Source organism: Rhinolophus ferrumequinum, chromosome 22 (genome assembly GCF_004115265.2).
Source record: "Rhinolophus ferrumequinum isolate MPI-CBG mRhiFer1 chromosome 22, mRhiFer1_v1.p, whole genome shotgun sequence".
NCBI classification, from domain to species: domain Eukaryota; kingdom Metazoa; phylum Chordata; class Mammalia; order Chiroptera; family Rhinolophidae; genus Rhinolophus; species Rhinolophus ferrumequinum.
The window spans coordinates 35,991,432-36,005,254 of NC_046305.1; the positions used below are offsets into that span (position 1 = coordinate 35,991,432).

At 37.3% G+C, this 13,823-nt stretch overlaps 1 protein-coding gene across 1 annotated transcript in view; it reads left to right on the forward strand.

Annotated features, from left to right (window-relative positions):
* Window positions 1-2,581, forward strand: part of CDC14A (cell division cycle 14A) — a 147,186-nt gene extending 144,605 nt beyond the window's left edge. Inside the window, exon 16 of the mRNA XM_033093974.1 lies at window positions 591-2,581. Within this exon, the coding sequence (XP_032949865.1) occupies window positions 591-620 (30 nt within the window). The 3' untranslated portion in view covers window positions 621-2,581. The remainder of the gene's footprint in view (window positions 1-590) is intronic.
* The last annotated feature ends 11,242 nt before the right edge of the window (window positions 2,582-13,823 follow it).

Sequence of the window (13,823 nt, forward strand, 5' to 3'; positions counted from 1 at the left end):
ATTAATAAAAGACCTGGTCTTATTTTTGGGGAAATACGGTAGTGCTTTGTGTCCCCTAAGTGGAAGGGATTTGTAAGGTATGTATTAAATTCAAACATTCTTAAGGAATTTATTTAAGTGACTGCTAATTCTACAGTATTAGAAGCATTAACATTTATTTGATATGTATTGAATTAAGTAAAAAAGTATATATATTCTTAAAGTATATTCTAATAATCTTCAATTTAGTTACAAATGTCACTTAATATTTTTGAATAAAACTCTGTTATTGCACAATAGCTTAGAAATGAGTTTAGTGCTACTTACCAATTTTAAAATAATACTTAATTTTTAATCACTATTAATAAATTAGTAAGCCATTTAAAAATATAAACTTTTCTTGCAGTCACTTTCATACTCATTTTAGCAAATGCTCATTTTAGCAAATGCTTTGTTTCCTTCATTTTTTTCTATTTTTTCTTCGTTTATTTCATTTATCTTTTGTATAGTAGACCCAAACTGCCTTGTGTTGGAGGAAAAAGCTGTATGATGGACTAGAAGTTTTACATGTGATGGAATTTAATCTCCCTTTATGTCTCTTCCCTGCACAGTCCCTTCAGTCTGAATATGTTCATTACTAAGCCTTGCCACTCCTGTGAAAGCTGTTCCACTCTTAGACACAATTTCTTCACCTGGACGAGCAATGTAGAGAGAAAGCGACTGCTTGCCCGAAGAATATCTCTGCCTTCTTACCTTAAATTAAAGTGAGCACTAAGATAAGATCTTCAAGAGACTTGAAACCAGAAAAATCTGGTTAATGACTACGATAAATGCACTGAAACTATGTTTGTGGATGTCAACACTTTTTAAGACAGTTTTAATGTTGAATTTGGTATTTTGAAAGGTTATTTTTAATGTATTTCGGTAATACATTTGTTATTACATTTACATGTACAGTGTTACATTATGTATGTATTGCGAACTTTAAAAAGCTATTTTGATAAATTTATAAATATATAAATTTATGTAAAAACTAGACTATATTTTGACTTAGATTTTCTTGCTGTTTGCTACCAAAAATTTGTATTTTGAATTTGTTTAGTATGGTTTTGTGTACAATGAATATATAATTCCTCTTGATTAAGAAAAGATAAGGGAGAAAGTTATTTTTATGTTCCCACTATGAATATGGCCCATCTGTTCTTTCTTTTGGGAAGTCAGTCTAATAAAACAGTTTATCCAAGTTTATCTCTATCTAGCAAGAGTATAATCATTGGATAGGGCTTATTAGACCATTTCCTTTCCCTTTGTTTTTGTTGCTGAGCCATTTAGTTATGCATCCTTGGGGGCTTTAGCAAAATTTAACATCCAGTTGAAGATCAGAATTCATTGAATGTTTCTCCTGAAACATGCCTTTGCTCCATGAAATAACTTAACATTCCAAATGCTTTTCTTTCTTTCCTCCTCTCAAAAGAGCTCTTAAGCCAATTAGAATATTCTGCATTTGGTACACGTGGTTGTTGCCTTTAATCAATTACACATGGTCTGGCACCAGTTTTAAATCAATGAAGAGAAAAAAACAGAAAAGATGCTGCTAAGTAGTTCTCTGTTAATTAAAGGAGATTATGTTTTGGAGAGATTACAAACCCCTGACACACAAGCTAGCAAATCAGAAACCTAACATGAAAATGAGGGGACTCCTTAGAGGTCCTCACAGCCCCTTCATGTACATGAGATCTTCTATTTAGGCCTCTAGAAGCTTGAAGGCTTCATTTCTATGGGGCGTCGGGGAGACTTAGATCCTGACTCCTCCACGCTGCTTAAGAATGGACCACTCAAGGACAGTTAACCGGATCCATATGAAGTGCTTTATTCTCAACCATTGAGTTTTTTATAATGCATTTATTAGGAGGGGGTACCTTAAGACTAGTATACATGCTTCAGCAAAACATCTTGTTTATGTTTTACATTTTTAAAAACGCATTTGAGTGAACGTTTGACTCAGGTTGATTAACCTAACCTTCAATAACTAAAGTACCAAATAATTGCACTAAACTGATGAAAAAATAAATTACGTGTTTTAAGAATCAAAAATTAAGTGGAATTAAATTGTATACTTTTTCTAAAGCTGAAATAGTAAAATATTTTATTATGAGTTACTATAAAAAAGATTGGTTTAATGTATAGAATGATGATACTGTTTTTTAAAAATTATCAGTGAAAAATAATAAGGATGACATTTGAGAAGTGGAGAAAGGGAATCATATTGACAGTTTTAGTTCTGTGAACACTAATTTGTGTGCAGCTATTAAATGATTGTAAAATTGACTACTGTAAATTTTCCATAATTATGTGTGTATATTAGTCATATGTATCTACATGTGTAAGTCTTAATTATTTATACACATGTGCATACATAGACAACCGAGAAGTGTATGTATATTATATAGAAAGTATATAGCAAAGTAATTCTGCTCCAATAAAAAAAATTGTTTGACATGTATTTTGTTATGAATAGTTTACCTTCTAAAAGATATTTTGTTCTATTTTAAAGTGTAGAAGAATACACTGCTAATAAATAATAAAAGTTTTAAGCAATTTACGTTTTCCCTGGCTTTTATAATTTGGATTTTGAGTAATCGATGTACTGAATGAAGTCTTTTTATAATTTTATATTTGATCCAATCTGGTTGATGCCTTCAGTTGAATTTCTTCATTTTGGAATTTTAGTTTCTCTTTTACTGACTTTCCAGTTTGTGGCCTCACTGAAATACCTCACGGTGAGCACAAAGAAATCTTATACTTTGAATTTCATCAGTCAGATAATGTCAGGTTCTTGCTGTTTTGCTCTCTATATAAAATTCCTTTCTGTTAATAAAACACTAAAACACTGATTGTGATCAGTGTTTCGGGTCCTGCTTGGTCATTTATGACTATTGTACACTGGTCATCTGTTCCTTTTGAAAAAGAATGGTCATTTTTCTTAGAGGAGAATTATAGAAATAACCAGATGGTGCCAATCTTACCACTGTTGGATCTATGCCCTGAAGAGCCAGCTTGGGAGAAAGAAGCTGCACTTTATTGGAGATATTTTATGTATTAACCTGGATCTCTTTGGGTTGTGATGTCTCTGAGGTTTTTCTTTCCTTTTAAAGAAAAATTTTCTTTAAAATTTTTTCAGAACACAGGAAAGGTTGTGGGTGGGAAGGTGGCTTCACTTTTTGAATTGAGAATTTGCCAATAAGCTGTCCTCACAACACTGCATGAGACAGGGTACCGAGGTTGTCACAGGACCACATAGAAGAAGATTTCTTATGAAATCATAAACCTGTTTGAAAGGGCAGAAAATCTTTTTCTACAGATTGATTTATTATGAAAAAATATTTTAAAAATCAATTAATTAGTTCCAACAAATTTCTCACCTACTGGTTATTGAGTTTACATGGTTTTGTTACCCTCAGATATCAAATGACTTATAAATCTCAAAACACTCCTGGAGAGGCAACCCGATATATGTGGTCAGCTGTGATTCAAATAACAGCAGGAATGTGATAAGGAACAATAAGCTGCACAATGTATTTTCAAAATTGTTCTCACTTGTATGCTTTCCTTGGTGACATGTTAACCATCAATATGTCAAAAGTTTCTACTTAATTGTTGGTACATAAGCTGAACAGTATTCTGTGGTGTTTTGTGTCACATACGAAATCTGTACTTTTCCAAAGTGCCCTGGTAAGGCCAAGTTAATGATACCTGCAAAAGCCTTGCGGACCTCTTTGTAACATGCAGCAAAGCAAGAATTTGGTCACTGCATGTCTCCTCAGAAGATTAATTGGGGAGATTTCCAATTACAGCAAGATATAATTTACAGCATAAGATAAAACTCCTTTATTTACATAGAGGTTGCATAGGAGCTGTGGCACCCATGGCATAGAAAGGAAAGTGGAAATAATTGTATTATATTAAGTTATTTTGAGCTGAATTGAAATGTTAATATATTCCCACCCAGTTCCTTCTCTATGGATTGAATTATGATAATCATATCAAGGAGAAAAATAGCTTTTCTAGAGAATTTTAAACTTTTTTTTTGTGTGTGAGTACAAGTAGAAACTTAAGTTGAAAGAGTACTTTTAATGCAAAACACAGGTATTTGGAACTGCTTTTAAGTGGACAAATATAAGTAAACTGACCTTTGTATTTGCCACATCTTGCTTTAACCTGTATACTACCAAAACCGAGATGAATTACATCTCCATTTGCTGTCTCTCCTTTGGTTTGAGTCAAGTTGACCAAAGGGTTGTTTTTAAAGTTGAACTGCAAGTGAAAAATGGCAAGGTAGTAACTGTAAAAATGACTCCAATTGCAAATGTTTACGTTAAACTTCAGATTCAGGGGTAACAATTTATCAGTTGTTTATTTATATTATGCCTCTTTTCCAAAAGGATTTAAGGTGACCGCAAAGAATAGAGGAGCGAGAAGGGGCTTGACACAAAGTTTGAGGCAACCGATTCTGGGACTTTAAGCTGAGATAAGTAGACCTCTCAAATGTCATAGGAGATTGGTTGGTTGTCTCTTCCTATTTGGGCAAATTTACACTAAATATGCACCTTCAGGACTCTTCATGGGGATTTATTTTACTCAAAATTTTAAGAGTAATAACAGTACATTGTTACTAACTCTGGGCTCTGTGTTGTACAGTAGATCTCTAAGACTTCTTCATCATGCATAACTGAAATTTTGTATCCTTTGGCTAATTTGCCAAGACCATAGACCTTAAGTGTTTTTACCACAAAATAATAATACTAACAACAATAATAATAAATAAAAAAAGACAGGAGTACTCACAGGTAAGATTCATTACAGTGAAAGGATACAAAGCAAACTCAGCTGAGGGAAGTGTGCATGGAGTGAGATCTGGAGGAAACCAGGCATAAGCTTCCAAGTGTCCTCTCCCAGTGGAGTCATGCAAGATATGCTTCATTCTCCAGCAAGCAATAGTGACAACACGTGCTGTCTACCAGTGAAGCTCAAAGAGATGAAGCACCCAAGGTCCTGTAAGCACCCTTTGCTGAGCATAAACCATAATCCCAGACTCCCAGAAGGAAAGCAGGCGTTCTGCATAAACCTTCCTGTTTGCACAGTCCAGGCATAGTGAACCACCCTTGTCATTTAGGGGAAGTTCGATATCAGCACTGGGAGCTGTTTACCAGTCAAGTTACCAGATGCAAGCCAAGGGCAACCTTGAAAGCAGACCTTTCTGAGGACACCAGTCTCAGGCCTGCTATGTAAATACTTTTTTGTACATTCTATCTTAGCCTACTAATTTTGTTGTAACTAAAGCTCAATTAAATTAATGTGCAGTTTTACCTTATGAAGTTGACCCAAGATCCCCATTTTTGGAAGACTTATTTATGGAGAAAAGGAGCTGTCATCTAGGAGACGAGGTCCTGCTGGGTCTCTAGTGCTCCAGATGGGCCAGAGTTCTGATTTGTTTTTAAATGGATAAATTCAGACGTGGTGCAGCTTCCTCTTCCTAAACACTCTGCTGCCGGTCGCAGTATACATGCTACCACCAAGGTCTCCGATATGCCAATCCGTTTCAGGGAAATGAGTAGGAAAGATTCTACAAAGGAAAGATTCCTTTGCTTTACAAGACGACCTAGTCTAAAATTTTGTTCCTAACATTTACCTGTTATTTAATAAGTAAAAGAAATAAAAATATAAGTAAATACAGTTTTTCAAATATTGCAATTTCAAAAATATTAAAGTAAAAAAGTATTTTAACAAATTAAAGCTAGGGCTGGCCCAGTGGCTCAGGCGGTTGGAGCTCTGTGCTCCTAACTCCGAAGGCTGCAGGTTCGATTCCCACATGGGCCAGTGGGCTCTCAACCACAAGTTTGCCAGTTCGACTCCTCGACTCCTGCAAGGGATGGTGGGCTCCGCCCCCTGCAATTAAGATAGAATACGGCACCTTGAGCTGAGCTGCCACTGAGCTCCCGGATGGCTCAGTTGGTTGGAGCGCAGGCTCTCAACCACAAGGTTGCCCATTTGACTCTCTCAAGGGATACAACGGCAACTGGACCTGGAGCTGAGCTGCGCCCTCCACAACTAAGGCTGAAAGGACAATACCTTGACTTGGACAAAGACCTGGAAGTACACACTGTTCCCCAATAAAGTCCTGTTCCCCTTCCCCAAATTAAAAAAAAGAATTAAAGCTAAAAAAATGACTGAGATAAAAATAAAGGCACCAGTGAGGCTTTAAAAAAGATATACTTAAAACAATAAAAATATAGATTAAAATAATAAAGTCTATACTGTAAAATGATAAACTGCTTAAAATAAGGTAGAAGGCAAATCTAAGGAATAAAATACAATGAAAAAAATACCATTTAGGAATTTGAAGATTTAAAAGAATGAGCTAGAATACTCTAAAATAAGGACAAATCAAACAAAAAGACCTGGATTTTTAAAAAGAAAAAATTAAAACACCAAAAAATAAAGAAATTTAGAACATTCTTAACAAAGCAATGAGGTTGCGGGGCTGCTTGTGAAGAGAATGTTACAGATACTCCCAACTTGAACTGGCTTGGCCTCCCGTTTAGTCGGATCCCAAGGTTGAGCTGCCCTGGATAGACCTGTGAGAATCAAAATCCCCAGGCAGAATATAAGTAAAAGACCTATGAGCAAGACTCTTTGTTAGCTCAAATTATCCCAGTTAGATTTCCAACCTGGCATCTGCAGACCTGCAAAAGCTGTTAAGCCTGAGGGAATGTTAAGAATACATTTTCCCCCCAATGTTTATCATAAGTCAGACGATGCAATAAATACCATGAAACTTTAAGTAAAACTTATAAGCTATCTTACTATATAGCCCTAAGAGGTTTCATGTGGAGGAAACAAACGTAGAGAAGTGAAGTGACTTGCCCAAGGTCATACACCTAGCAAGTGGGACAGCCCAGATATAAACACAGCCTTAATGCCATAGCTCCTATCTCCTCCCTTTTTGCTGAATTACACATAGCCAGTCTCCCTTAAATATGGCCTGACTGCTGTGAAAGAGTGCATCAAAATAAAACACCAGAAATACCTCAAGCAAGACCATACTCAGCATTTTAAAGCTTCAGATTGGAGCACATGCCTTTAGGTCTAGAAAAAGTTTGGTGAAAAGGTTTTATTGCTTTGAAAATAGAGCTGTTTCGAGGCAGGCAGTATTAGAGTCGTGTATGTAAATTAATAATCTCTTGCTGATTCTCAGCTAGTGTGTAAGATCTAAAAAGGCCAGTAATTCATACATTGGGACCTAATGAAAGAAAATTAAATTCTTGAAATGAAAAAAAGTTGTTATAATTCAGCATTGAAAAGATTACTTGGCCAAAAGGCAGAGCTCAGGTTTGAAGTTTTCACAGCAATCTGCCCATGCACCTTACAGGTACCAGTAAAGACTTCTCTTTCTGTGCTCATATGGCAATGAGCAGCATCTAATAAATTAAAGGAATTTTTTATATAAGTTTTAGCATTGTTCAAATAATAAACTCTGAGCAACTCTTTTCCAAATTGTACTGCCCTCTTGGTTTTAATGGGCTCAAACACTGTGCATGAATATACCTGACTGTATTATAGTTAGAATCTGATTTCGTAAAATAGTTTATTGAAAGTATATCTTGTGGGCTTTAGTCAATATACTATTTTTATTTTTAAAAAGACTATGATTCTTGTAAAAAAAAGAAAATCAGAGCTATTATAGAGCAAATGGTTCAAGTCCTCCTTTCCCTCAAATCTACTCACTTGAAGTAATTGTGATAATAGATTATATTTCCATATTTGATTCTTTTCTTCTAAAACATGGTCTATACTTAAATAATGACTCTATCTGAACACCAGAAATGTGATGTGTTTCTTGTTCCTGCACAAATATGCTCAGTGTACCAATGGTATGCTGGGTAAAAAGAGGCCCCGCCCCTCTGATGAGTTGTACTTTAGGCTTCTTTTTACATGTTTTATGTAGAATCAATCCTTTTAATGATCAGCTTACTTTCCACCTTCCTCAGGAAGCCTTTTTCTACGTTGGGTTTGGTGAAGTGTAATTGTTTTTCCTTCACTAAGCTGTGGCATCCTTAATTAAGTTTGTATGCCTTTTATTGCTGTACCCCAGGTACCAGACTCGGGTACAGAACCCTTTTATTTCACTTCACTTTTTTCCCCCCCCCATAGTTTCTCAGCGTGCTACAGAAATTAAATGCTACATACGTTTCATTTTGGGGTGGACGCTTAGCCATAGATCTAGAAGTCTGAGTGAAATCTGGTTCAGGATAGCTTTCTGCTGGGAGCAGAACTTTGCAGAAGCTTTATCAGAAAGGACTTGGAAAAGCTTCATGCGCTGCTGCCCCTGGTGTCTTTGCTGGTCTGGAAAGAATGGAAACAAAGAAAGGAAAAAAAAAAAAACCTCGTATTGACCTACAGAGATTAGGAAGTTGACTGGGGATTTATATTCGTTCATTCATTCAACAAAGTTTATTTAGAGGCCACAGATACGAAGTTAAAACCTTAAGTTCACAGTCTTCTGAGGAACACACACCTAAATCATGACCATCCAGTCCAATGTTTTTTCTGGGAAATGCTGATGGTCCTGAGGAGAGAGCCGGGATAAATCTGAGGAGAAAGTGTGGTCGAAGGACCTTCACAGAACAGCAGGCATCTGTTGAGATGGTTTTGAAGGCAGCAGGAGGTGTAGTAGTAAATATTGGTATCTTTTTCCTAATTGAAAACCTGAATGTGTTCATCTGGCCAGGAATTAGAAGAAAACAGCCTTCAGACCAGTGGAGTCATCCAGTACTCTCCGCCCCAGCAAGGTCCATACTTGCTAAACGTTAAAGTGTACCCAAAAGAAGAGATGGTTTGCAGGACAGAATGATGCCTGCAAAATCCGTGCTACTTTCCCACAAATGAACAAAATTGACTTAAGGGAGTCAGGTGGGGTTTTGGGTTGGAGGAGTTCACACAGGAATTGAAAGGAAGAGAGGCATGCAAACACTTTATTGGAATGTAACTTTCATGACTGTCAATTCCTCAACTGGCTGTTTAAAGCATATGTATACATGCTTTATATATATAAAATCAATTTAACATTAAAATTATTGTAAAGTGAGATTCACATGGAATGATGATTCTTAATTCTGGTTTCATTAGCATCTCCTGGGGAACATTTTTAAAAAGTGGTACCAAGGTCTAGCCCAGACCAATTAAACCAGAATGGAGAAGCATGTGGCCTGAGATTGGTTTTTCAAACTTTTTTCTTTCTTCTTTTTTAACTTCTCAAGTAATTCCTGGTACATAGTAGGGTTAAGAAATCGGAGGGAGAAAGTCAAGCTTTCAACCATTTAACATTGTCTTTTTAAAATAAGATTTTTAATTCTTCAAGGTGGCTTTTAAAATCAAGATTTAAGTTGAGAAATAATAGACTATATAGCCCCCCCTTATCTATCAGTTAGGAAATATCATGCTGAAGGGGTTTTGCTAGAATAAAAAGAAGTGGAACGAGGGTGAGAATGTGTCTTTTCCATGCCTCATTCATGTCTTCATGGAGTTCACCAACCAGTGGGGGAAATTATATAATCATGTATGGGTTGGTCTGTTTTGTTTGTGAGAGATACCCAGTTAGCCTAGGGCACAAACGGCTTGTAGAACCCAAGGACTGGGAAGTAGGCAGATTTTAGGTACAGTTAAAACCAGGAGTTGAAAATCAGAAAGAGTAGCCTATCTCTTGCTCTGCATGGCTACTGACAGCTGCTGCGTATTACAACTTAACTTCAATAACCTGGAGAGACATTGGCCTGAGTCTTAGTCCAAAGCCTGCACCCCTGGGACTCGACTCACATTAATAGGTGTTCTAGTTCTTAAAAAGTGTGTGGAGGGACAGACTTGCCAGGCAAACAAAACAAGTGTCCAGTACACTTGTCAGCACTGGAGAACAGTGAGATGCCAAAGAAACAACTGAAGTTGTGGCACAGAATGTTGCTTTATGCCAGCCAAATAAAAACTGGGCCCTTGGAGCAGCCTCTTTGCAGAGTTTAGGTTTCCCACCACATGTGGAGCATGGAAGTGGTTAGGACGAAATGAGGTAGTGCATAGAGGGTGCTTAAAGGACAGAGAATCACTCCCTATCCCATACCTCAAGGAGCAGCAAGCACGGGAATGTTTGGTTTCATCTATGGTGTTTGAGGGACATCTAAGTGATGTCTAGTATGCAGTCTGAAATGGGGTGAGGTCCTCAACTTTATTTATTTATAATTTATTTTTAATTACAGATGATATACAAGATTATATTAATTTCGGGTGTGTAACATAGTGATTAGACATTTATATACTTTACCAAATGACCACCACAATAAGTCTAGTACCTTTCTGTCTCCATGCATGGTTATTACAATATTATTGGCTCTATTCCCTATGATGTACAGTACACCTCTCTGACTTATAACTGGAAGTTTGTACTTCTTAATCTCCTACCCCTTTTCCACCCAATCCCCTCACCCTCTCCCCTCTGACAACCATGTTTGTTGTCTGTATCTTCGAGTTTCTGTTTCCTTTTGTTTGTTTGTGTTTTTTGTTTTTTTTTTTTAGATTCCACACATAAGTGAAATAATGTGGTATTTGTCTTTCTCTGTCCGTCGTATTTCACTTAACATAATACTCTCTAGGGCAAATGGCAAGATTTCATTCTTTTTTTTTGTCTGAGTAATATTCCATTGCTGCCATATCTTGGCTATTGTAAACAATGCTGCAATAAACATGGGTGGGGAGGCATGTATGTTTTTGAATTAGTGTTTTTCTTGTCTGTTGTCACACAGCAGCATGCCTGCTGTCCCCTCGTACCTACCCCTAAAAAGAAAGAAGTATCTGTGAGACTATTCCTTTTAGGGACATTGCTTCACCTTTATGCCATCTCCTTGTTTGGCCCCAAAGGATGGCTGGCTAGCCAAGGACGGGTAAGATTCCTCAAGAAAGGAACAACCTAAGATAGGCACAGTCGTGTGGTGACCACCAGGAGAATTCACAGGATTGATAGAGGTGGGCACAGCCCCCCACCTTCCCCATCTAAGGAGAGCTTCTGCCTCTGTGGCTGTATTCCTTCCCACAACCTGCTTGGGAAGTGATAACATCAGTTCTCCATCTCAGTAAGTTTTCAACATAAAGGTTTTGTCCCCTGGGGAGGTACAAACAATAATTATTTATACATCATGGGACTTTCGACAGGCAAGGGTGATTGGTTTGAACCAGTTTTCTGGTATGGTGTATGAGACTCACAGACTGTAGTAAAAACAATGCTACTTCCTTGTATGTGCATCGATAAAAGCCACAAGGTGGCCCGATTCAGGGCTCTCAGTCCTTTGAGGCTGTGAGACCCTTGGCCGCTGTTTCAAAACTTTCTTGATTTCTGTTTCTTTCTTAACCCTTCGCCTCCCCTTCTCATTCTCTCACTGCCCATGTTGCGCTGGACGCGACACTTGTCCTCGGATAAATGCCCAGAAGTGGAATTGCTGGGTTGTTTTCTTCAACTCTTAAGATCCATGTCAGAGAGATTTCTAACACAGCAGCATGCCTGCTGGCAGTTACTTTCATTGCACCTCAGAGGGCGGTGCCCAGCATCCGGAGAAGGTGTTTAAGGATTATACAATAAAGCACTATGCTGAGGAAATGGTTTCTTGAAATTGACAGTGCCAGTTTGTTTTCTAAGTAGGAAGTGAGCACCTTATTTCTGAGATGTGGAAAATAGAAAATATTAGTTTGTTCTAACCACCAATGATTGCCTTGATGAGGTAGATACAGGATTGTGGCTCCTGGTTGTCTTATTTGTTTCTTATCATTCTAATTTAGTCTTGAAATTACATGAACAATTTCTTAGATTTTTTTTCCTGTTATCATTTGTGAGCCTGTCAATTCTGCTTAACTCTGTAAGAATGATGATAATTGTGACCAAGTACTTAAAAGTGTATGATCTTTTTTCCCATCAGTGATATTTGAACACACACACAGACACACACACACACGCACACACATATTCTCTCTCTCTCTCTCTTAAAATAATTTGATTCCATCACTTAAACTACCTAAAATAATTCCTAAATGCTTGAAAACATGAAACTATCTCCATCAAGTTCCTATCTCTATCAGACGGAAATATTTTTAAAGCAGACATTAAACCCCTTACTGGAAAAAAAGTCACTTCTGGACAGAGACCAAGCCAGAGCATTTTTAGTTCAAATTGGTTTTCCTGGAAAAGCTGAAAATGTAGTTCAGAAAAGAAATGCCTTGGCAACTTTACAAATCAACATTCAAAAATTAGCAAGGTCAGTCTTCATATCCTCCACTTGAGTGATTCTCAAGGACTAGTGTTAAAAGAATCTCCTAGGAGGTTTGTCCAAACGCAGATTCCCAGGCCCAAAGAGTAGCTCTGACCCAGGCCCAGGCGAAGTGAAGAGCACAGTTCAATTAGCTCTGAAAAGACAAATACAGAGACATAAATGAACGAATGTGTGTTTATTATGTTATTTTGTGATGAAGTGGACTTCACTGGGGCCATGTGTAGTAGTGGCATGGAACAACCTGGTTCAGGCATAGATCCATCACTGTGTGTGTGACTTCCTAAGTCATTTACTCTCTTTGGGTTTCAGTTTTATGTCAAATGAGGAGATTGGATGACATCAATGATTCTTAACCTTTTTGATATTATAGACTCCTTTGAGAAGCTAATAAAATTCTTTAATCTTTTCTCCAGAAAGTTGCACAAATACATACATTTTTGTACACAGATTTAAGGCGGGTTATAGTTCCCTTAAAATGCTTACAGGTTATAGATGATGTAATACAGAATTATACACCTGAAATCTATATAATTTTACTAACAATTGTCACCCCAATAAATTAAAAAAAAACTGCTTACAGGAACTTTTGTGGCAGTGAGTCTCAGAGCTGGAGAATTGGGTTTATCTTTATTATATTTCATGAACCCCACAATCCACAATTCAGATTTGTTCCAATGGGGGGCATGACCTTTTATGGCCCCACTCCCACCCCATGTTGGGAATCACGTTGCCACTAATACATATAACACACTTCTTAATATGCTAGCCACTTTGTGAAATGGTTTAAAGAAACTTAATCATTATAAGACCCCCCTCAGAGGCAGATGAAGCTGGTTTGTGAAGCCTTCATTTTACAAATGAGAAAACTGAGGTGTGTAAAGGGGAGATAACTTGCCTGAGGTCACATGTTAATAACAAACAGGTCCTGGGTTTCACCCTGAGCTCTTCCTCCCCCACCCCCCAATTGTATTAGTCTCTTTTCATTCTTTTGGTAATCTCTTCAGAGTTAACTACTTCATTTGTAGGTGATGAAATGACTAAGGAATCCACTTCAAATGTTGGCTGTGCTCTGAGCACCGTCCTTCCCTTCACTTCAACTCTGAATGGAGACTTTTGATCCTTGTTTTTTCTATTCCAGTCTCAGAAGTAGTTTTCACTGTAGAAGTTATCTGAAGACAGTCCTCTGATTTATGGTAGTGGTCTACAACCAGGCTCAAGCTTCTCCAGGAACACTACACAGGATGGATTTAAACATGTATTGAACTAAGAGGCATTCTCTCAAATGAGTTTAAATGCATTTTATTTTTAGACAACCTACATGACATTCTTAAAAACAATGCCTCTGCTCCAAATAAATCAAGTTCAAGATAAACGAAGAGCTCAAGATAACATCAGTCCCATCTGTCCTAGTCCTGGTGTGTGGATGAAAAGCAGCAGCCAGTTATGATGATGGCAGGTGATGGATCCCAACCACCAACTGTG